At 46.2% G+C, this 25797-nt stretch overlaps 1 protein-coding gene across 1 annotated transcript in view; it reads right to left on the bottom strand.

Annotated features, from left to right (window-relative positions):
- OXSR1 (oxidative stress responsive kinase 1) overlaps positions 1 to 17695 on the bottom strand; it is a 93902-nt gene extending 76207 nt beyond the window's left edge. Inside the window, exon 1 of the mRNA XM_044424601.1 lies at positions 17457 to 17695. Within this exon, the coding sequence (XP_044280536.1) occupies positions 17457 to 17529 (73 nt within the window). The 5' untranslated portion in view covers positions 17530 to 17695. The remainder of the gene's footprint in view (positions 1 to 17456) is intronic.
- Positions 17696 to 25797: the final 8102 nt, after the last annotated feature.

Raw genomic sequence — 25797 nt, 5'->3', positions numbered from 1 at the left:
ACAACTTTTCTGAACTCCCATAGAGTGCTGAATGACAGAAAGATAAATTTGTCAGCTTGAAGGTATTAGTTGTAATTGTTTAAAATCCTTTGGCAACATTATTCTATTTTACTATCTAACTATCTAGTTCTTTTTTGTATTCTGTTTATGCTAAGAAAATAAATATAAAATAGTTGGGGTCTGCCTAAGGTTACGGGGTGGGAAGCCCTGCCTTCACTCCAGTAGCATCTCGTAGCTCACATCCCTGTGTACAGCACAGAGGTCATTCATAGCTGATCTTTGACCTATGAGAGGCCCCACAATTTCCAATGAAATGAGATCTAAAATAGCAGGACTGCAAGAGTCCTCCAAGGAAAAACATGAGAAAGCTGCACTGGGAAAACTTTTCCTGGACTGCATCACTTTAGGCTGCTGGTCAGAATGTAGCTTCTGTTCGACTGACAATACCTAGGTTTTCCCTAAATGTTTGGTAGTGAAGGAATATTCCCTACCCTGAATCAAAACCTGAAGGTACATTTTCTCCCCCAAATCTTTTAGAGTATGTAAGAGTGCCACTTTCCTGCAAGGAACCCACATGCTAAGTTCTTGCATGAAGCCCTGTTCTAAGCATTTCCCCTCCGAAAGCAAGTAACTGTGTTGTAATCCAAATCAAGCCTAAACAATATTTGCCTTTCATTTTACACTATCATTTCCTCCACACTACCTTCAAATATTTTGGAAGAGCCAGTGTGGTAAAGTGGTAAGAGTGCAGGATTGGGACTCAGACACTCCAGATTCTAGTTCCCACGCAGCGATGGAGCCAACTGGGTGGCTTTGGGCCAGTCACAGATTCTCAGCCTAACCTACCTCACAGGGTTGTTGTGGGGGTAAGATGGGGAGCAGGAGGAAGAGACAGTAGATAGCTCTAATAAATAAATTTTGTCATCCCCAGTTATTAATGTGTGAATAATGGGACTTTCAAGTCAACTCTTTCATAAAACGTTCATTTTGTTTAAGTCACAGGGATTCATGCCAGTGAACAGGCATTTGGCAGCAACACCACTTGCAAACTGAAGAATGGTGCATTTCCAAACCGCCTAAGAAAATGTTAATAAAACGCATAGCTGCAATTCCTGAAATGACTGTGTTGCTATGGCACTTGAATTGTAAAATTCCTCAGCAGGGGCAAGACAATATGAAGGAAACCAGCAAAAGGGAAAAGGGGCATTCCAAAATAAATTAAGAGAAGACATATAAGGATCTCTCATTCAATCCCCACCATCCCGAGGTAAGGCTGGAAAAATTACTGCCTAAAGACCTGGAAAAATGCTGCCAACCAGTATCAACAGTACTGGGCTACATGAGCAAAGACTCCGATTCAATACAGTTTCTATGTTACTCTTTATCCCTCATCCCAAACACACAAAACACAGAAAACCAAAAACAGAGAACCAACACCAAAAACACTGAAGTGTTAAAGTTGCCTTTTTCAACCCAGTGTCCTGGAAATATATTGTATTCCAAGTCCTATCAAGTTCTCTGTGTGATGGGGAAGCCACAGAATGGTCTTCAATGAGGAAAAAAGATCTGAGGGGGGGAAAGCAACCCAGTTCTCCCCATTCTGCTCCAACAAGGCCAAGCAGACTTGTCTGCGAGAAATGGATAAGCCCAGCATGACACCATCCTGTTGCTGAAGCTGAGAGTTCCGGCCCAATCAATCACCCAGGACTGAGCACCCAGGTGCTCAGAGCTCCATGAAAGGCAAGAAAAGTAAGATCATAAATAAAATGCACATGCTTTGCATAATCTAAGATGTAAGAAATACTTAGCAACACAATTCTTCAGAGCTGAGCACTCTTCTTGAAGGACACTTCCTTGCACTTCCCCATTAACAGCAACGAAAAAGCTTTCATCCTCCTCTGAATATAGGTTTAGTGAGGTAGAAGTGGGGCGGACAACTTCCAAGTTGAGATGGCGAAGGGAGATTTTCTTTGCATACCCTTATCATGAACACGAGTCAGCGGCTTCATGCCTTGCTTTGAAAACGTATCAAAAAGGATCATGTTAGTCCTCCAGTAACTGGAAAAAGAGCTACGTACAAAAACATCTCTAGACTGATAGTTTTGCAAAGCTACAAAGGGGAATAACAGGCGATTTATGCACCCTGCCATGTTTATTTACCCCCAACACTATTAACGTGTTCAAATTAAGTTTGCCATTTGAAAATCAGCAATAATTCTCTCTTGCCTTTGGCCAAGCTCCCTCTGGAGCCAATTTAAAGGGCACCTGAACTATCTGGTGTTAATTCTCCAGGATGGAGGGAGAGGGATTCCTTAGTTCCACTTCCAACACAGAGCAACCGGATCAGAATGCTGTGTCATTCTCGTTTAATTGCCCGCAGCTGTCTTTACAGAAGATGCCACATCAAATGTCACACCAATTGTATTCATGCCTTAATGCTGCTGTGCTCAAAACTGTTCTTATGAAGCAAAACCTACTGTGCAGCCAAATCTGTATCTCCCCATTCCTCCCCTGCCTCTGAATTGCCTCCTCCCCAAATGTTGATGATCTCTTGTAAATAATATTTTAGTTGGCTGGTGTTCTGCGACGTTGGCAGTTTTCAAAATGGCCACCTGGAGACCCTTCTTACTCACCACAGGTGGCCAAGCAAAGGGCCACTTACAAGCCTGCATTTGAGTAAAACTATGTTTGGTTTAAACTGCCATCGTAAGAGGCGTGAGGCAATGTGGTGTAAAATGGAAAGCTCTGGGTTCAAGAGCTGCTTAGTTATGAATGTCTCGGGGCACCAGCTAGTAAGAACAGGACTGACAACCCCTCACAGTGTCATCATGAGAAGAACGAAAGCACTAGAGCGGAATTACTGTCCTCCAGATCTTTTGGACTACAACCCTCAGATTTCCTGATCAGTGACTATGCTAACCCGGGCTGATGGAAGCTGAATTTCGAAACATTAAAGGACACTAGGTTGGAAAAGGCTGTATAAAAAGCTGCTCCGTATTCTGGAAAATACTATTACGTAACCAATAAGTTGTTCCTTGCCACACAGGGGATTGGTGGGCAGGTCTGCCTGGAGAATGAATCCACGTCGAACCAGCATCTCTGCCCAAGAAGAGGATGAGCAAACAATATTGTTTACGGATGCATTTTACTACGACAAGTTTTAATACCTGTTGGCCGGTTACTGCTGCCATTTATCTACATTTTACTGACATGGTTTTTATGATGGTTGTTACCTGCCTTGAAGGCCCAATCAGGAATGGGAAGATGAGATGTAAATACTTTAACCAACAATGTGAATAGGAATACATTGGTTGCATCAGCCTAACTGAAGTCTTCAGAAACCTGAGATTTCGAGGCAAACGTGACATTCATATGCGATAGAGTTCATCTCAACTAACTTTTCCTTATAGGACAAATGAAGCATAGCTACACATTCCATCCAGTACCCATTCCCCAGTGGTCAAATGCTTATTAATTGGAAATAGAAGGCCCCCGCAAACTACACAGTAGTTTCTAGACACTCAGGGGTCTCTCTAGACATGAAATATATTAGCTTGAAACATCATGCATACATTTCAAAAATGAACACACATTTCAGAGCCTTAAAACAACTCCTATAAGTATGAACTTCCTGCACCAATGTGATATTGAGGGCAACTGAGCACTTTCCCACTAGGAAAAATTAGGAGCCGTTAAAGGGGTTTTCCTGCTCAAACCCAGTAGCCTTTCCCAGTGTGTTATCTTTCAGATGCTTCAAACTGCAATACGCATGCTGACTGGAAATGGTGGGAATTGAAGACTAATTTGTCTGGAGAGCTCCAGGCGGGAGAGCACTGGTTTGAAGTAACAGTGTAAGAGATACTGGACAATAAGGTTTGTATCATCTCTCAATTCCCTTAGCTTCTCTATGAATACTACTCAACCTGCTGCCCATAATCCTGGATTTTTTCCCATGTGTTTCCTGCAATACCTCCACCAGCTGTGATTTCCAAATATGGAACACACATCCTACAAAATCCAGCTGTAGAGCCACAAGAATTATATGGTTTAAATATTGGTATACTTAAATATAATCCGCTTTAAACTATTTATCCTCCATAGTTAATTCTGGGTTATTTAACATGTCTGAGAACTGTTGATATGGTTATTATGAAGCACCTGTGAGGTATACACTACTCCAACTCCCATAGGATTTCCTTCATGTTCATAGCCACTGTATTATTTGCTTTTATAAACAGACGAAATTGAGTCTTACATTCCTTTTGCAGCTTATGAGCTAATTGTTTTCCTGGGCTGCAAAATATTTCTGTTAAGCATAAAAGTATTCAAGTGGACAATGCAAAGTTTATTGCCAGATATAGACATAAATATTCAGCAGCTGCTGCACATCGATCTTGTACTTTAAGGATTTGCCTCCTAAGCAACATTTTTTTCCCTAGTTCCTTTGCATGTTCAAAAATGCATCTGTTAGACCAGAGGCTTATTTTTTTTCCATCCTGTTACCCTTTGTGTTACGGGAGTTGTCATGCAGCAATTTTGAGGGCAACCGATTGAAGAAAGCTACTCTGGAGTAACACCTCAAAGACTGGCATGGTGGGCACTGGCCAAGGTCACTCCTCCACCACCGCCACCACCGCAGCCTGCTTGCTCGGCTCCTCTTGCACCTGTCTGGCAACAGTGGTGCTGCAACGGAGGAACATGGGATGCCACTGCTTGTCTGCTCATTGGCTGGGTGCCTGGAGAATAAGCAGGCGGTGGCAATGACAAAGAGGAGCCGGTGACAATGCTGTTAGGAAGGCGCTCAATGACAGAGGGTGGCCACCGAAGGTGACTTCCTTAAGAGGAGTCCAAAACCTGCACCCAAAGGTGCAAGGCAGAGACCGAATGTACAGCTTCCTTCCCCATCCATCCAGGACGCGTGTCGCACCTCCCTTTTCCAGCTGCCCAATAAACTACCTTGACCTCTGCATGGCATAATGCACACCCAGGCACAACTTGTCCAAAGAAAAGTCTAGGCCGAGGGTGATCAAATCATTCTCAGATCTTATTCGGGATATCAATCCACAGTTCAGACCTATGGGCAAGAGAGGCTCACGTGCACGCCCCACTCAAACACAGGCTGAACAGCTGCACTGGGCGGGCAAGGAGAACTGGTATTATTTTGCAACCCAATGAATGTGTCTTGCAGGCATCCAGTGTTTTTGTACCAGATGTGGCTGGCCTGCCATTCCTGGACAGGGACAGCTTGGGGCACAGTGGTCCAGTTGACACCCTCCCAGCTGGGAGTTACGAGGAAAAGAACTGAGAGAGAAAATGGCCCAAATAATGTTGGTTCTATAAATCTAAGGGGCATCCATGTCTCCCAGAGCATCTATAGTTCTGGTGGCCTCTGCTCAAAGAGACATTGCAGAACTGCGAAAGGTGCACAAGAAAGCAATCAAGGCGATTGAGAGGTTGGAATAGCTTCCCTATGAAGAAACCATCAAGCATTTCAGCCCATTTGGCATAGAAAAAATATGGGATATGTTTATGATAGAGGTTTATAAATGTATGCATGGTGTGGGGAATTGTCTTATACCCTCCACACAGCAGGACTGGATGTCATCCGATGAGGCTGGCAGCTCTACAACTAATTATTGGAGAACCGGTGTGTTCTGGTGGTTAGACAGTGACTGAGGAAAGCTGTGTCCATTCCCACATGACCAGGACTGGATGACTTGGGCCAGTCACCTACTCGCAGCCTAACCTACCTCACAGAGCTGTTGTGAAGATAAAATGGAGAGGAGCTGTCCTGGATTCCTTGGCAGAAAAAGGTGAGATACAAATTGCACAAACCAATAAATATAATTTATTTATGTATTTAAAACTTTTAAATACCGTTCATTTAGCAAAAGAGCTCTTGGAATGGTATACAACAAGGATAAAAACCATATAAAAGCATAACCTAATATAAATAACTTTGATGCCAATCAAAGAACATCCATCAACATGGGAACATCATAAACATCATAAAATTGTTACCATGATCTCTGTGGTGATAATCAAAGACATAAGGATGGATTTGTCCAGTTCCAGATGGTGGCACTTTCATGTGGGTTTATTCATAAATTCCTAAACCATCCCTACCACACATTTGGATGGCTTTGAAAAGCGATGAGCCAATTCACGGAGGAGAAATCTACCAGAGGCCACTTCCCAGACCGTTAAACTGAAGTTCCATATGCAGTAACAAACTGCCAGTAAAGCAGCAATGAGCAAGGGCTTATACGTTGGATGTACCTTTCCCAGAGGCTTCTGGCTAGCCACTCTGGGAAGCAAGATGGCCTCGGACTGGTCCAGCATGGATGATTATATGCAAGGACAAAAAAGGTTATTATTGCAGCTGTACAGAGCATGCAGAAACCTATGGATGTGTAGCTTGGGGGATGATGAGAGGTGTAGTCCAACAGATCCAGAGGGCACCAGCCTGGGAAGTCTGAGTGAGATACCCAAATCAGAAAGCTGGGATACTTAAACAGCTCAAGGGACAAATCTTGCTCCTGCTATAAAACATTTTATAGGCCTATTACAAGAACCAAGCATTTAGTTACTCAAGTCCTGAACAAACAGGACTTAACAGTAATGCAAAGCCACGATCTTCTGTGAGTACTATCAGCTGGGAAACTTAATGACGTTGGTTGAGCTGGTGAATCAACTAAGAATACCCCTCCCACTGCCCTTCCTGGGTGTGGGAGTTCCACTTCAAACTACAGCTGAACTGATCCAGAGAAAATCAGACATCTTGGTTCCCTTCCTCATTCGTCTGCAGCTTTGGCAGCTTAAGAAGAAAAGCAGCCCTGTGTTCACCACTAAGAAGAAATCTGAAATCAAGTACAATGCAGAATTACAAGCTGCATCTACAGAGTTTAAGCAAATACAAATTCTGCCACAACCACTTCCACCCTAGCACACATTGTGTCCCTGGTGCAAATATAAATTGTCAGATTCATTTTGCAAAATTTATCCCACTTTTGTTTTTAGTATTTTGTGTAATCGGCCAGTCTGACTTTTGTAGATTTGAAATGTTAATAAGGCTTTGCCAATATACTTTCAAGCCTCTCCTCACGACCATTAGGGCTAGAAATTGCACTGCTTTTTTAAGGAAGCCAACGCATGAGCCTTTGTTACATTCACACCAGCAATAACTCTGAATCACCATCAACACAGGAAACCCACTGGTGGCTTTCTTGAGTGAACCAACATGTGGCACTGACAGCATTTAACTAAAAGCAAGGTTTAAACCCTGCTTTGGCCCTGGCATTCCAGATTATGATCTTGCTCAGCCTAACCAACCAAGTCTTATGAACATAAACTGGGGTGTAGGTTACCGTTCAGGTATCTTCCTGGAAGGGTGGGATGTACATTAAACAACGTCCACATCCAGCATGTTATTGTACATTCCCCGAGCCACAGCGCAACACACACACAGCCCGGAGTGTATCAACCCGCACCCAGAAAACTAGAAGGCCGAGCCAAGTCTGCTGTTCCTCCAGCAGCCGCTATCCTCACATTTCGAGGATCCAAGTCCACAGAGATTCTGCAGCTGTTCGTCACTTCGGGCTTGCCCTGGATCATGATGCAGACACAACGCATATGTTGTAAACTGAATGGAAGAGACCTGTGCTGTGCTGGATTCCCCCCCCCCCCTCTTTTGTGCCCTTGATAAAGCAAGGACAATTTCACAAGGGGTTTTCCACTTTTCTTGAAACAGTCAGCAAATAGTGGTGGCAGCGTGCCAGTGAAGTTACATGACCACTCTGCGTGGGTGCTTTTCACGCAGGGTAGCAGCACGAGGAAGTTTACTCAACACACGCACACCCCGTTTCCCTTCATACAGCTTGTAGCAATGACTTTCCAGTGCTGCAATCGAGCTGACACCAGCTTGTCAGTGGCTTATCCTAGATCCACATGCTAGGGGAAGGTTCAATATTTCTGACTCAGCCAGAGATCCAATGTTCCCCAATCAAACATGTTTCAGTGATGCAGGTGACCCAAGCCAGAGCTTTCCTTAGAAGCAAAAACGGCAAAACTGGGACTGTTGTACTTTGGGGACGCCATGAGGAGACAAAGCTCCCCGAAAGAGTCAATCGCGTTAGGGAAAGCCAAAGGGGGAAGAAGAAAAGGCAAACCAAATAGGAGATGAACTGACTTCACAAAGGAAGCCAGTTTTGAATTTACAAGAGCTGAGCAGGCCAGTCATGGACGGAGCATTTCGGAGGGCTCATTTTGGATAGGTCATTCGTAGGGTTGCCATAAGTCAGAGACAACTTCACAGCACACAACCACAAACAGGCTTGAAGAAATGGCGAAGATGTGATGGGAAGAGGGGGTAGGGTGAAGAAGCTCGTTTCATTATAATTAAGCATCACCCCCCCCGCAAAAAAAACGCTCCTCACTACAACATGGGGGGAAGGAAAGAAACTATAGGCAGTGTTCATGACCTTTCAACTCTCTTCCTATGAACTGCCTGTGTTATTTGCAATGCCTTTAGTCACATCCTGGACTGTTTCAATACTTCAGTGCCTGAAAGAATCTGAGGGTTGAAGGGTAGGAAGGAAATTGTCCAAAATCCTCAAATCTCTAAGATCAGCAGCCAACTGGTAGCAAACTATCTCCAGGAGAAGAGCATTTTCCCCACCATTAACTACTTCACTGATCTTCTCTATTTAAAAAAATGCAAATATAAGGAAGAACAAGAATTGTCCAGTAATGCTACTGGTATTACAAATTCAAGTCATTCCATTGCTAACACAGAAATCCCATCTATACCGTGCCTCTGGGTGTTTTCCAGACAGAGAAGTGTTAGCACTTCCAACCAGAAAGTACTGTACAGCCACTTTCTCTCTCTTAATTTGTTTTGTGAGATAAGAAAAAAGAAGCCATGGCAGGGAAAAACACAAGAAGTTATTAGTATTTTTACTATATGATTATTAGTGCATTGCATTTATATCATAGCTTTTTCCCCTCTTGGGAAGAACCTAAGGCAGCTTGCATTTTTATTCTCATCACTACAACAGCCCTGCAAGGTAGGTTAGCCTGAGCATCCATGACTGGCCCAAAGTCACCCAATAAGCTTCACGGCTGAGTGGGAACTAGAACTCAGATCTCCCAGCTCCCATTAAATGAGTCAGGGCTATGAAACACACAAAATGTCTCATTTAGACCCATTCAAGATATCTGGATTATTAATCTTAATTATCTTCTTAGCACAGCACAAGTGCAGTGCTGGCGTTTAACACCCCCGCCCCCCGGAGACATATACAGACACATGCATGAGTACAAAAGAGCCAAAAAGAGCAAGAAAGACACCTAGTTGGCAGCTGATATACCTGCTTAACAAGCATTTAGTCAAAGCATTCCAGAGATGTAGTCTATTTGTTATGGGTTCTTTCTTTCACGAGTGCTCTGCCCCTCAAAATCCAGACTACCTTCTCCATTCTCCCTCCCTGGCTTCAGGTTGCAAGGAACATGCTAAGGCTGAGCTCCTGAACGTTTTCCCAAGGACAGAAAACACTGTCCAGCTAATACGCCCAACTGCCCAGCAGCCATTTCGCCTCTCTCATTCTCTGGCCACCTGGGGCCAGGTGTGCAAGAAGAACCTTCCTCACCTTTCTGTGACTGGCCCAAAGTCACTCAGTTAGATCCATGGCTTGAGTGGCCACTAGAACCTGGACCTCCTGAGTCCCACTCCTGCACGCTTAACAATTTTGAAAGAAAGCCACACTTGTGCAGGACTAAAAACAAACCTCAAATGAGAAACTACCCAGAGTTGGTAAGACACATCAGCACAAGGGTCCCCAGTGTGGTGCTGTGGAATTAGTGGGCAGTTGCCATGGAGTGTGAGAAGGGGTCCCCGGCTAGAGACCCCTGGGTACCTTCCCCTTTAATATCTGTGCATGGAGTTGTATAAATCCATAGAAATAAATAGCTATCTAATGCATACCGGTTCCTAGCAGTTATACATCAGCTTCGACAAAAGTGGACCAAATAAGCATCCATTTCAAGTTGGAATCTTTATGCTACCCATTAAAATATCAAAATGTTGTAAGAGCCTCAATCCATTGCACTATGGGGAGTGTTGATCCTGCCAATGTTGCAATATCAGTCTTTCAGCTGTCAAAAGTGCACAGAGAATCTATTTACGGTAACCATCCATTAATAAACTGAAGCTCAATCCAGACAAGACAGAGGTCCTGTTGGTGGGTGGCTCGGGCCTTGGGATGGGGGACTTGGGCCTTGTCCTAAATGGGGTTGCACTCCCTCTGAGGGACAGGGTCCGCAGCTTGGGAGTGCTCCTCGACCCGGAGCTGTCTCTAGAAGCTCAGGTGACGGCGGTGGCGAGGAGCGCCTTCCTTCAGCTTCGGCTGATCCATCAGCTGCGTCCCTTCCTGGAGAACGACTGCCTGGCGACAGTGACACACGCTTTGGTTACTTCCCGACTAGACTCCTGTAATGCGCTCTACGTGGGGCTGCCCTTGAAGACGATCAGGATACTTCAATTGGTGCAAAATAGAACTGCCAGGTTGCTGACGGGGACTGGGCGTTGTTCTCATATAACCCCAGTCCTCCGTCAGCTTCACCGGCTCCCAGCTGAAGTCCAGACCCAATTCAAGGTGTTGGTCATGACCTATAAAGCCCTTAACGGCTTGGGACCTGGTTAACTAAAGGAACGCTTGTGTCCATATATGCCCTCCCGCCCCCTGAGATCGGCAACAGATGCCCTTCTCCAGGAACCCTCCATGAATGATATTAGGAGGGTGAGTACCCGGAGGAGGGCCTTCTCTGCGGTGGCACCCCACCTATGGAATGCGCTCCCCAGAGAGGTCCGCCTGGCACTGTCATTATTTGTTTTTCGGCAGCAGGCTAAGACGTTTTTATTTAAAACTTATTTTAATTGTTAATTTATTATGTATTTTTAGGATTTTAAAATTTTATGCCGAGATGTTACCAAGATTTTAATTAACTCTACTAACTGTTATGTATATGTTTTAATTATGTTGTGAGCCACCCCGAGTCTTTGTTGCAATGGGGGCGGCATAGAAATGTTTTAAATAAATAAATAAATTCCATAAAGGACATAATTAAAGAAACATGTACATCAGTGAACATTAAATACTTTTACAGTATAAAATTCCCCTCTATAATAACTTTCTTCCAAAACAAAACCACTGGATATTGCCAGAGCATATAGTTAAAATAGATACAAGCTATGATGTACCTCCTGCCATTAGAAAGTTAGACAAATTCTTATTAAAGTGACATTGCCATGTCCAATAGCCAGAAAAACAGCGTTTCTGGTGAATGGACTGCGGGCCACATTTCATAGATCCAACAGGCAGCCACAGAAGCAATGATCTGCCAATTTGGCATTTTGTGGTGGTGCTCACAGAAGTTTCTCAAATTCCCATATATGCCCACAAGTTCAAAAATGTTGGAAACTATGCCTTAGAAGCTACAGCTTAGATCAAAACTATGGGTTACAAAGAACACAGGCCACTAACGACCCATGTCTTCTCTGTAATATTTAGCAGAAAAAGCAACTCTGGGCTCAGGTCTTCCCTGCCTGGCCCTCCATTCTACCAGCTGCTACTGGCAGTAAACAGAGAAAAACACCATGACATTTTCGGTACTGTCACACAGCTTCGCAGCTCCCAGCTGCACCCTCACGCAGTTTTCCCAACCTCTGCAAGTGCCACCTGCCAACAAGGGGGATGGAAGGAGTGCCCTGCCATTGAATTTCTTTAAACATTATCACAGGATTGTGGGTCAGTGGGAGCCAACTCCTCACAATATTCATAACATGCCATTTGGGCATTAGCCAGCAAAAGTTGGCCTTACACTTTGTGTTTGCTCAGCTGTACCCCAACCTTCCTCTAAGGAGCTCAAGTCACTGTACCCTATGCTTCCTCATCCTCACGACCATCCTGTGAGCTGGGTTAGGCCAAGCTGGTCCTACATCCACCAGTGGGCTTTAAGGCTTTGCTGCCCTTTTCTGCTCCTTGTAGACAGGAAAGACTCAACTGAGAACTGTCAAGCCTGGCCATTCACACATTCCAACCTGGCCATGTCTCCTTGTGGATCGATGCCAATGCAGAATACACATGCAGAATTGCTTACTTGATATCACCTCTTTCACAGGCCGCTTGTATTATTAAAACCAAAACTGACAAAGCACGCCTAACACCATGTATGCAAAACTTTACGAGGATGCCTGTTTGCTGTGAAGGTAGCAGATTTCTCTTTCCTTATTTAAAATTGCTCTTTGCACACAGAGCTGTAGAGACACACTTGAAAACACAACAGAAATGCTTCTAATGGGGAAAAGAAGGATGCAAGTATTTATGTCCTTGTTGCTCTGGTCATGGTTTCCGAATCTTGCTGATCTCAGAGATCCGTATCCACTGAAGGTAATGAATTTGCGATGTAGTAATAAAAACTCAGCTTTATCTGTGAGTTGTGGTTCGGCCTTTGCACTTCCCAGTAAGCAGAAATACAAGTTATTCTGCAGTTTGTCAATACACAGGGCAAGAGAGAATTCTTTCCCCCCAAAGAATGTATGATCCAAGTTTGGATGAAAGCAGGAGGGAGAGCAGGAGCGAACGAAAAATGCAGCTTGTGAACAGACTGGATGTACTGCAAAACAGCATCACCCAAACAGGATCATGTGAGGAGGAGGAGGAGGAGGAGGAGGAGGAGGAGGAGGAGGAGGAGAGCACCACAAGAATCAAGTCTGCAATTATAGCCTACAGAAAGATCTAATCCGCATGGGACCCATATACTTCCTCCACAGGGCCGAGAGCAGTGTCTGAAGAAGGAATTTCAGCCAGGATTATGAGTGAACTCATCCCTCTATCTGGTCCCAATCCAAATCTCCCCTTCCACCGCTGTTAAAGCCATCAATCACCCTTTTAAAAATCACAGGGATTTCTGTCCACAGAACTGATACCTGGAACTTGGGCAAGGCAGGTAATGCCAGAAGGTTTCGTGGAATCAGTGAGAGCTAAGCGCACAAGTGTTCAGGTTATAAGCACCCAGGGCAGTTAAGGAAAGGGCACAGAGGTAGACATAGTGCAATCTGATGACTAGTCCTCTTTGCATTAGAATGTGGCCCCACTCAGAGAATCCACTGCCCTTCTGTACTCCTAGCAAACAGACCCAGCTTTGCACAGGTTACAACGGCCTTTGGATAAAGAGACGCAAACTTACACAGCTGCCTGAGTGAGTCGCACTGTGCCCCCCTCATCTGACTGAAGCCACACCGGCTGACATGCTAAGGCATAACAGCTGCCAGGTGCAGCCCCTTAAGAAGGGGCCTGTCCACCCTCCCTGAAGGGGGGCTGTTCCACAACAGATGGGAGCGAAACAGCATGTAACTGCATTCCTTGCCTTACTAAACTTCCTCGGCTTCAAATTGCATCACCTGCCAGGCTGTGTGCTAATTAACGAAGCCCGCCCCAGTGGCTGAAGCTGTTACAGCAAGTTTCAACCATGCATTTACAAATCCAGTGAAATCCATTCATTTTGAAAACTATAATCTCAAGGTACACACAAGAGCATTGCTGAGATTCGGGGGTTGAGGTGGCAGTCTTGGTGCTATGATGCTGATGGACAGACAGACAGACAGATTTTATTATTACAAATAAAGATCCACAAAGCTGGAAGGGGTCTTGCAGGAGTTCGAGACTCGCAGACTGACTTTGCATGAAGATTTCCAGCTAGTTCTGTACAAACGTACTGCCTGAATATATTTATATTAACCATCCATCTTGATTGTTCCTGCTATGGTTTTAGTATTGACCAATATATTGTTGTTCTGATATTAACTATTTAATGTTTTATTGCATTGGATTATTTTTATTGTTTTTAATGAGTCTACTATTTTCAGTATTGCAAGCTGCCTAGAGACTCCATTTGGAGTAGGGGCAGCATATACATGCAAAAATAAATAAATACAGATTAATTTTACACCTAGACTGATTTGCTTCAGTTCATGCCAGCTATTTTTCCTTATTCAAGCCCCGGTTGTGGCCTGTTAGGTCATCCAAACCCACAGACCATGACTTATGTATGAGTTAAACAAATTTTGGTCTGCTGTTAGGTTAACCAATGGATAATGAGGCAAAAACAGCATCTGGTCTCCTCTACTGCTATGGATGATGGGTCTCAGACAAGGGTCTTTTGGGGTCCAATCACTGGCAAGCCATTCTCTAGGTTGATTCTCCACCCCACCCCACCAATCCAAGGCTTAATTTTTCCTCCTCCTTCCCCTGTCAGAGGCTACCCTGCAAGAACAGGCCATTTTATTTATCTTCCTTTATAACTATACAAGTATCTCCCACACAGCTTGCTACTCCTATGAACTGGGGTCTTCCACTGTGACCACTTCCAGTCTATACTGATTTGTATAGACTGGAACTTTCCACTAGATTAGTCCGGCACCCCCACAGCTCCAGCACCCCCATAGCTCCAGCACCCCCATAGCTCCTTACACTGCCTAACCTCTTCCAACCCTGCAATAAGCCCCTACCCTAATACTCCCGTACTTCCAGAACCTGTGCCAGGGCCAGATTAACAGGCTAAAATATGGGTTTTTAGGCACAGCAAAAGCCAGGCATTCACGCCTGATCCAAAAAAGGTGGCTGCACCACAGCAGCTGTCTGGATGAAGTACCACAAATGTTGCTTCAGAAACACATCAGGATTTCCAGGGATGCACCAACACTGAACTCTCCCCTTTGAAGCCGCAATAGATTCTACAACAGAACAGACACCCACAGGGCAAACTGCAGTTTTCCAGCATCTAACTATAATCTGACATCGACTTGAGCTTACAGATGCACTTCTGAGAACCAAAGCCAGAGGAAAACGTGGAGCAGAAGAGCATCATGGCAACTGAAGACAGAAGAAAGTTCATTTGAACTTATAAGTATGCAGTATTTCGAGGACTTCCAGTTTGAGAAAGCTTGAAGACACGCAGTGAGAAACCAACTGCAAAACTTTAATTACAGTGGAACTAAACACCCACAAGCCTCAAAAACTTTAAACGACAGGTATTCAAACCTCCCCAAACAACGCACAAAGAAAAACTCCAGGCCTCTACAGACACGTATTGCCCAGTATTAAAGGCACAATGCCAGTCCCAGTTGTGAAGAATACGGAGATCTCACAAAAGCCTAATGGCACTAAATCTAACAGATCATCAGTACAGCTTTATATGGACACATGCACAAGCAAAAGCAGACATAAGCAACTGGTACCACAACTTGCCTGCAGAACAAGATGCAGGTCCCGATGTGCTTTAACTGTAAAGCTGTTTTACTTATATTTAATAAGCCTGCCCCCAGACCTCCTCTGCCACAGGACCAGGCAAACATATTCTCTAAAATATGGAATAGAAAACAGAATGGCCAAAATCTTCCTTCCCTTGTACGAATCTCTGTTGCGATCGCACTCTGGTCATCTTAGCTGGAAGAGGCATCAGGCTGAGAAAAGTACAGAAAAGGGCAGCAAGGATGATCGGGGGCTGGAGATGCTCCCCTGTGAGAAGCCACTACAACTGGGACTGTTCAGCTTAGAAAAAAGAGAGCAAGGGACCCTCAGCTCCAGCCGGCTCCGCTCACGACGTGCCTGCCATGTGCATGTCCAGCCTGTCCTTGGACACCCTCACCGGTGGGGCCTCACCCACCTCCCGGGGAAGCCCATTCCACACCCTCGGGGTCCTGACTGTCAGGTAGTGCTTCCTGGCATCCAAATGGAACCTTGGCTCCCTGAGCTTTGCTCCGTTGGAGCGAGTCCTGTCTTCCTCTGCCAGGGAGAACAGGTCTCTACCCATCTCCATGTGACACCTCCTCACATACCTGTATGTCACCAAGAGATCCCCTCGGAGTCTCCTCTTCTCCAGGCTGAAGAGACCCAGCTCCCTCAGCCTTGCCTCATACGGCATCCCCTGCAAACCGGCCACCAACCCTGTGGCCCTACGCTGCACTGAATCTAACCTGGCTATATAAAGGGAAGTACTTCTTCACACAACATATAGTGAAACCATGGAATTCACTGCCATGGGAAATGGTGTCAGCTCCCAATCTGGAGCACTGGCCAAATTCATGAGGGAGGAGGCTCTCAGTGGCTAGTAGCCTTGCTGGCCATGGGCTACCTTCTCGACCAGAGCACGACTGTCTGCATACTTCTAGTTGCTGGTGAGCTCTTGCACCCGTCCTGCTGGAGGGATCCTGTGGGCGGCTGGTTTGCCACCACGTGTACGGCATGCTGGACTCGATGGACTTTGGTCTGGTCCAGCAGGGTTTTTACGTTCTTGCGCCAAACCCAATGTGCTCAGAGATCACGCATGAGCACACACAAATACTCTAGTCCCAACTTTTCAGGAACAGGTCCATGCCTCCCGTACAGCTAAAAAAGCAAACCATAAAATATTTTTAAAAGCAAGACTGCCACCAGAAAGGTATCCCAGAAGCTGCCCCTATCACAGTCCTGAAAATGCACGAGAAGCAGCATATATAAAAGCCATGTTCCCAGACCTGGGAGTCAACCTGCCCCCACCGCAGAGGCACCAGCCTTCCCCTCCAGGCATCAGCAACGACCACGAGTACAAGGTTTGCCTGTCCCAAGCAACAGCAGGCAGACGCAAAAATGCAAGCACACAGAGGCACCCACGCCCCTACAGCCCTTTCACTAGACAGACGTGACACGCACAATTCCCTGGATTAAGGCACGTGTGTCCAGAACTCCGCTCTTTCTAGGACTGCCTTCCTCAGTCAGCCTGTTCAGCTTACTCAGATTACACCCAAGATAGCAAGTTTGGTAGGGGTGCTTCACGGCTCAACCCACACACATCCCTGCACTAATATAACTCCGTTTTGCAAGGGATACGTGAAAAGGGCACAACACACAACCGGACTTGGAAGTGCTTCTCCCTGAGGCGGGCAGTTACAGGAGCGAGGTCACCCTGACACCCTCAAGAGCAAGCGTACACAGAGAGATTCTCAGCAAACCGGAGCGTGCAACCCAAGTACAACCCCGGCCCCTAGATATTACAAAAATGCACACAGCTGGTTCCTACGACACACACAAAGCCAGTCTTTCTGGATCGGGAGTTGTCTCCCCCCTGCACACACACACGTCTATGGACAAGAATGCAAGCAAGGCACACCCCCTGCTCCCGAAGCCTGCGCTCGCCAGACATAAAGGCGCACGCCCCGAGTTGCACGAGAGAGAAACTCCGCCGCGCCACACACACCCACGCCCAGCCCCACGCCCCCCTCCCCAGCAGGGCAGGCGCCCACCCCCACCTCGCTGCCGTGGGCAGCGCCAGGCCTCGCGCGAGCGCGGAGGCGCGGGGGGCGCCGCTCCGCCCGCCCGCCCGCAGCCCCGCAGCCTCCCCATGTGCCCGGCCCCACTCACCAATCACCTCCTGCAGCTCGTAGTCATCCTTGTTGATGGACCAGGGCAGCGAGCTGGAGTCTTCCACGGCCATGGCAGCGGCGGCGCCGTCCCCGCGCAGCGGCAAGCGAGGCTTCGCAGGCCTTGCTTCCAAAGCAGGGCAGGGAGACGGGGAGGAAAAGGAGCGAGAGCCCGCCTCGAGTTCCCCAGCCGCGGCAACAGCCTCCGCCGCCGCTCCCTCCTCCTGCTCACACTGGCCAAACTTAGCCTGCTCGCCCCACCTGCCCATGCCCAGAGCGCGGTGACGTCATCCGCACGACGCGCGGCGCGGAGGAGGGCGCGTCGCCGGCGCCATCTTGAGTGGGTCTCCGGAGGCTGCAGAAAGACGCTTGGGCCGTTTTCCCTGAGCCGAGGAGGATCGCACAGACCGTCCGGCGTGCTCCGGGGCCTTTACAGCAGGGGTGTGCCACGCCCGCCTCGTTCCCGCTTCGTTCGGACAGAGCACGGTGAAGGAAAGGGGAGGAGTAGCTGAGGCCACACACAAGATGGCAGCGGGGCTACGGCTTAGTCTTCGTGGGTCTAACGGACGGCAAAAGGACCCGCCTCCGGTCACCGTGGATTGGTGCACGAAAGGAGAGGAAAGCGATATCTTTTCGGTCATTGGATGGCTGCGTGTCAATAAGGCTTGAGCCTCGCCTTTATTCCTTGACAGTGATTCGTACTAGCGAAGAGAGGGTAGAGAAATAGCGTGGCACGCTTTGCACGGCCTGTCCTATACACGAAGGAGAGTGCCAGATATATAAAGTATCGTTGGCTCTATGAAAAAAAAAAAACCCCTGCATCCCGAGCATTCACACGATGCTGCTTCCGACTCCAATATCTTAGACGAAGATGTCTCTGAGCATGGGTAGAGTGCCTTTCTCCGGAGTGTTCACCTGAACTTTGCTTTTACAAAGGATGAAACGAAGAATGTTCCTGGGTGCAAGCAGTGATATTTATATATTGCGATTTATATCCTGCCTTTTTCCTCCAAAGGGCTCAAGGCAGCTTACATCATCTCTCCTCCTCCATCTTATCCCCACAACAACAACCCTGTGAGGTAGGTTGGGCTGAGAGTCTGTGACTGGCCCAAAGTCACCCAGCTGGCTCCATGGCCGAGTGGGGACTCGAACCCGGATCGCCTGAGTCCCAGTCCCATGCTTTTAACCACTACACCACCAGCTTTTCTTAAAAATAATTCTAAAAAAATCTAAAGGTAATTGAGCCTTGAGTAACTGTACTGTACATTCCCCTTCTACAGGAATCAGCTTTAGAAAATCAATAAAGAGTGGAATGCACTGGAAGGGCACTACTTCTGTTTGGGCTTTTAAAAACTTCACACAGCTTAAGCAGAGATGTTTAAAAAAATACCTTTGCACACTTATTTTGGACTGATGTTACAGCTTCCTGTAGTTGATTGGAAAGATGGAATAATACTAAGGACTGAAGAATTCTAGCTAGCTGGCACCCCTGGTCATATTTGTGCATGCTTGTTCACATTCAGTTACAAGCATTTTTAAATGTTAGTATGGCATAGAGGGGCCACAGTTAAACCTCCTTAAGGCAGCCAAGCTTGGTTTTTCAGAGAGACCTAAAAATAAATAACCATCTCTAGAACTCTTCCTGTAGAACATCTTACAAAAGATAATGACACCATAAAAATGCTTAACCGTAAGTTGTGCTATGCTATAAAATGAGCTACAGGCATTAATGTTAGATGTGGAATGCAGTGATTCAGATAAACGTTGAGTCCAGTGCAGCTCACATCTCAGGGGCTTTAGGAGTGGGGTCCTTTGTGGTTTAGGGAGGCTGGTTTCTCCATCCCTCTCCAATTTGTCAGAAGGATTTAACTCATTGTTTTTAGTACTCTTGAGACATAACCTCATGCACAGTAAGAAAACACAGGACAACGAGCATTCCCCATCCAGCAGAACAGCCTCAGGAACACTAACAGCTGGAGGACTTTGGATATATTTTAACACACACACACACACACACAAATGCATAGGTGATGAGCTCTGTTGGGTGAGGGACGGGGGGGGGGGAGGAATTGATTCCCTTTGATTCCTTGGTGGCTTTCAGTGCCATGGCACATGGTATCTATCCGGATCAGCTGTCAGAGCTGAGGGCACAGCTCTTAATTGGATTCCCCAGCTCCAGAAAGTAGAGCTTGGGGGTACTCTTCATCCCGTGGATTCTCCAACGTAGGTTTCCGCAAGGGTCAGTTTTGTCATCCGTGATATTTAATAACCACATGAAGCCATTGGCTGGTTTGTTCGGGAGTGCTTTGCCATTAATATGCTGATGACTCGCAGCCCTTTTTCGGTTCTACCTTCTTCAGGGAAGGCTTTGAATGTGCTAAATCATCACCTGGTTATGACAATGGGATGGGAGCAGGAGGAGGGAAATGATGTAAGCTGCTTTGAGTCCTTCAAAAAAAGAAAAAGCCATGATGTAAATCAAATGAGTGAGTGAGTGTGTGAGTGAGTGAATGAATGAATGAACGAACAGAGCTCAGTCTCAACAAGACACAGGCACCGTTAGTAGGTGATTTCTTTGACTGAAGGGCAGGCTGCTTTTCCTATTTCTGATGGGGTCGCACTCCCCCAAAGGACGAGGTTTGCAGCTTGGGGGTGTCCTGAAGCCGTCCTTGTCACTGAGGTGCATTCTGCAGCGGGTAGCTCAGCTTACTGCAGTGAGGTCTCCGTGGGAATTCCTCTGAAGATAACCTGGAAGTTGCAGTTTGTGTGAACGTGGCAGCTGGATTGTTAGCAGCATCCCAAAGGTCTGAGCATAGAACAGTCATTCTGGCCTGTTTGCTCTGACTGCCTGTACATTCCCCAGATAAGCTCAAGATGCTGACTAACTTCTAAAGTCTAACAGAGTTCAGGACTGCAGCATCTGGTGAAGGTCCTTTCCCAGTATAAGCCTACCTGGGTGCTAAAGGTGAGTCTTCTCCAGGTGTTTCCTCTACAGAACATTTGGAGGGTGCTTACGAGGGACAGAGCCTTCCCAGTGGTGGCACCCCAACTGTGGATTGCCTTTCCCACTGAGACCCATCTGACACCAACATTGTTATCTTTTCAGCATCAGGTCAGAACTTTCCTCTCCTTCCCCAGACATTCGACATTATACGGTGCATCTTTAAATGCCAACTATTTTTTATCAGGCCCTGCTATTTTATTGCAACTGTTTTTAGCCATTTAAAATTGTTCATAAGTCCTATGTGGTAAAGGAATTATATTGTTATTATCTTGCATGGCAGGTGTAATTTCTGTGAACCACCCAGAGAGCTTTGGCATTTGGGTAGTTTATAAATCCAATACACAACATGAAATGATCTTCTCCACTTGCAGAACTTAAATTTTTCAGTGTCTACACTAGTCTCTAATATGAATATTAATGTACGCCCAGGCTAAAATGCGTATTTAAATTATCTTCCGCAGATTGCTGTTTATTCATGGGATGCGCAACACAGTGGTGTAATACAGAGTGTTTCTGCTCTGTGATCTGTCCTTTCTCCTCCCCACATTCCCTTTGCTTTTTCTGCAGTACTCAGTCAACATACTACACTGAGTAAGATCAGTCCACTCTGAACTCTTTTGATGTGGTTCCCTTGGGCCCAAAATCTTAGCTTTCTTCATATATTTATATAGCCAGTTCTCACTTCCATCCACAAGAGTTTAAAAAAATAGTTTCTCATTATCAATTCACACATGACCTATCGAGATAATGAGATGGTTTCCTCTACTTGTGTTTGTGTCTATGTTCTCCTGTTCCACCCACTCCCTCTCACCTGGCTGTGCGTTGCTTTCCTCCCAGTCAATCAAGATGTGGTGTCCTTGAGTTCTCATTGGGTTGTTTAGGGCAGAATTCTCACTTTAAAGCTTTTTCCTTAATTTTTTTACAACCCTGTAAACGTCCCGATACCTCTCTCTCATGCAAAGCTGGTGTGCTTCTGGCCGTGCTTCCACAAGCATGGGGAGACTTGATTCTGAAATGAGGGAGCCACCTCCCCAATAAAAATAGAATATATATAATGAACTTTAGTAAAATTAATAACTTAATCACAAAAGGAAGAAAATATGGTCCCTGGATCATCCATATCTTGGGGAGACTTCAGCTCTGAATGTCCTGAATGCAGCAGAGGGTTGCACTAGATTGCCCCTCGCCAGTCTTGTGCCTTCTGTGTGTTTTAGAACTTCACCTCCCATAAGCCCCAGCCAGCACAGTCAGTAGTCAGGAATGGTGGGAGTTGTGGCCCCGGAGATCTGGAGGGCCCCAGCTTGAAGAATTCCAGGCTAGATAGCCTGTAAGGCACTCTCCGACCTGATGACGCGTGTTAATACATTGCTCCTTGACAATGTCCGCATATTTTTGGGAGTATGAGGCTTACGGCCAAGAAGGTGAGTGCAGAGTCCCATGTAGAGAAAATGTCATGGTCACCCTATTTGTGTGCATTTTGCTCTCTCTTGCATTTCCTACCAGCTCCGGTATTTCCTACCAGCATTGGCCCAGCCTTCCCTTTATAGCCCTCTCCAAATCACAGCGGATTTATTCACTTATTTATTAGATTTATATCCTGCTTTTTTTTCTTGCAAAGAACTCCGTGTGGCTTACATCATTCTCCTCCTCCATCTTATCCCCACAGCAACAACCCTGTGAGGTAGTTGGGCTGAGAGCTTGTGACTGGCCCAAAGTCACCCAGTTGGCTCCATGGCTGAGCGGGGACTAGAACCCCAATCGTCTGAGTCCCAGTCCCATGCTCTTAACCACTACGCCACACTGGCTCTCAGATGTATATGATTTATTTCATCTTTCTCTGTTTTGTGTATCAAATAGAAGTTCTATAACGATTCCAGGAGGTTTGTACTTCTGATGCAGCTTAGTTCAACAGATGCCACTCCTGAGCCACTTCCTGGCTCTACTTAGTGAATCTCCGATTTCTGAAATACAGTGCAGACCTTGCAATTCGGAAGTCTGCCCAGTGCTGCTACACCGCCTGCCTGGACAATCTGCCGTGCCTCAAATGCCTCTGCCTGCTTGGAGAGGAAATGTCCCTGAACTCGGCTCCCTCGCCAGGGATGCCGCAAGAGGGCTTTGTTCTTCCCAGAAGTCCTAGAGAGACGGAGCTACATTTTCACATGCCTAGACGGCACAGTGGCACAAACGCGTACATCCAAAATATGCATGCAAATAGGCACACTATAAAAATGCGCACAACCTCCACGGAAAGGCCTGATGCATATTCCTGGTCTGAGAATGCTTTTGTTTCATGACTTGCATTGGTCCATGTCACGCTAGCACCTCTGGAAAGACCGGATAATCAGGCAGAGAAAACTAGCAGCCAGCTTCTGACCAAGGTATTCCAGTGGCCAGAGGCAAATACCATGCTCTCATCTTGTTCTCCTGCTTGTCTCTGAAATTTCAGTTTCTTCCTTTAGTGAGCTGATGGCCAGAGAAGGGACTGAACTGGCCGCCATTTAGCCAGATAAAGCCACCCATATTAAAGCTCTGCCCAACTGAACAAGGATGATTGGCATGACGCCAACATGGACTTATTGGAAGGGTTTTAATAGTGTTGTAATATTGTATTTAAATACAACTTTTATTATTGAAGTAGGAACTGCTTAGTCATGTTTATTTTCCAACATATGTAAATGTAAAAAATGTAAAAATATTTCTTGTTCTAGTGGTTGGATCAGCCCTCTAACCCAGTGCCTTCCTGATGTATTGTACTACAATGCCTATCATTCCCAGCCTGGATGGCCAGGATGGAGAATGTACAGTTGGAGAGTGCTAGACACCAATCTGGGGTGTGAATCTACACTCAGTCTTAAACCAGGGGAGGGTTTGCTCTAAAAGGACAGAAACATTTTCAGGAACTGAACTTGACAGCCATTGTTCATAAGCCTGAAAGCAGTGAATGCTGCAGACGCATTTCACAGAATCATGGAATGGTAGAGTTGGAAGGGGCCATGAAGGCCATCCAGTCCACCCCCCCCCCTCACTGTTGCAGGACACCACGTTACACCATCCCACTCAGATGGCTGTCCAGTTTCTTTTGAATGTCCCCAGGGAGGGAGAGCCCCCCACCTCTCCAGCCAGCTGGTCCCACTGCCCCATTGCTCTGGCAGTGAGGAAGCTTTTCCTGATGTCCAGCCTGAATCTGGATTTTCGCAACTTGCCTTGATTATTCCGTGTCCTACACTCCGGCATCAGCAAGAAGAGATCTTGGCCTTCCCCTTTGTGACATCCTTTGAGGGACTTATAGAGGGATACCATGCCCGCCCTCAGTCACTTTCTAGTTTACCTGCCTCTTTCTTAAATCTTGGTGCCCAGAACCGGACGTTCATGGCCTTCATGGCCCCTTCCAACTCTACTATTCTATGATTCTGTGATCCATGCAACACATAGTTAAACAGTGGAATTCGCTTCCACAGGAAGTAGCAATGGCCCCAAATTGGGATGGCTCTTCTTCGGGACTGGACACATTCGTGGAGGAGAAGGCTACCCCGGCTACGAGTCCTGATGGATATATGCTACTTCCAGTCTCAGAGGCAGGATGCTGGGGAACATGGGTGGAATGGTACTGTGGAACTCCGGTCCTGTTTCAGAGGTCCAGTCAGCAGCTGGTTGGGCACTCTGTGAACAGAATGCTTGGTTCCAGCAGGGCTGTTCTTGCGTTCTTATCCCTGGCATAAGCCGATATTGGGGTGCTTTTTATGCCCACGCATCAGTCCCTAGGACACATGGCATTCTATGCTGTTCAAGCCCTAGGCCAGGCAAGGACCCTATGAAGGAAAATCCTAAACTATGCGCACTGAAGAAAACGGGAACTGCCTGGATCCTTTCCCACTCCTAGTGCTACAAGAGGGAAACACAAGCCCGAGCGCAAGGGTAGCCTGCCCTTCTCTAGAGGTCTTTTATTTGAACCTGTGCTGATATTAGTCAAGGTACACAATTGTTCCCTTAATCAGAATCCATGGCTATATGGAAATCCAACGCATTGCACTGCTGCCAAGAGACAGAATTAAATACCGTGTCAGGCTTTCTGTGCCACTATAATATATTTCTTTTGCAGAACTCCTTATAGTTCAATAAAAAGTAACACGGCAGGTAAGAGATGGCCCAGGACACTAAATTATGCCTTTCTGCTCTATGAAGGTAAAAATATAATGCGCAGCTAAGGTACCATTATGCCCATCTGGGGCATGCTGGGAGTTGTAGGTCATTTCTCTCCCTAAACTTGTATAGGATGGCACATTTTTAAAAATGGTCATTTGCTTTCCCCCAGTATTACCACTGTGGACAGTCCGCTTTGTTTTGCCTTGCAAAATGCTGTGCCCAGGTGTATGCGCAGGGTGAAAACAGTCTGGGTAAAAACTCCACTGCCTGAAATTCTGTGTGGATTCTTCCAAACCATCTTCAGGTCAGACACGCGTGACGTTCAGGACAGACTGGGCTATTTCAGACACTGCATGATGCGATTCCCATGATTATGGGGGTGCCTTTTTTACCCACTACTTCGTTGGTATCATCTCCGTGCTGATGATCTATCTGGAAAAATAGGCCACCTGAGCAAAGTCCTCCCACCTGCTCACCTGGCAAAGGAGGATGGGAACACCAGATATCTTTGTGGGATTCGTACCCTCCCTACTGAAAAGGTTGTTTAGGGAGTTATGTGCATTTGGTGCAGGGCTGTGGAACCTCAGATCCGAGGGTCACAAATGGCCCTTGAGTTGCGGAAGATGGTCTTCCCCATTTTCTGCAACTGCCTTGGTTGCTTCCCAGTTTTGTGCAGCTTTTCTCTTTTCCAAAAGGCTGGAACGTCTCAACCAAGGTTTAGTTACTAGCAGGAAGAGCTTTAAGGTGAATATGCGTGTTTTTAGTGTTTTGGCTCCAACCCTTTTGGTTTGGCCCCTGCTGAGACGCAGCTCCTGAGAGCATCTCTGAAATGGAATTTGACTTGCAAGCTGAAAAAGATTAAACTGGTCTGAGATTAGGTTTTTATTAGGAGTAGTATTTAATCTTCTTGCTCACTGTTTTGACCTCAAGACCATTATAAGACGAATTGTTATGTAGATCAGGTATTTCAAGCCGGGGGATCAAAATTTGTTAATTTATTCCAGAACTATAAATTTATACTGCCCGTGGCCAGAGGAACATCCAAGGCAAATACATGTTGTAAGCTGTCAGCAGAAACATTCCAAACGAGGAGTCTATCTGTTCTCAGTAGGAAAATAATTTCACATGGTGGGTGCCACAACAAAGAAAGCCCTTCCCCATAATAGGGTCAAATGAACACCAGTTAACTGCGATA

The sequence above is a fragment of the Varanus komodoensis genome, unplaced genomic scaffold (genome assembly GCF_004798865.1).
Source record: "Varanus komodoensis strain SLA01 unplaced genomic scaffold, ASM479886v1 scaffold15, whole genome shotgun sequence".
Lineage (NCBI taxonomy): Eukaryota > Metazoa > Chordata > Lepidosauria > Squamata > Varanidae > Varanus > Varanus komodoensis.
Note: the sequence above shows the minus strand (reverse complement) of the source record. Positions and strands in the feature narration are given on the sequence as shown.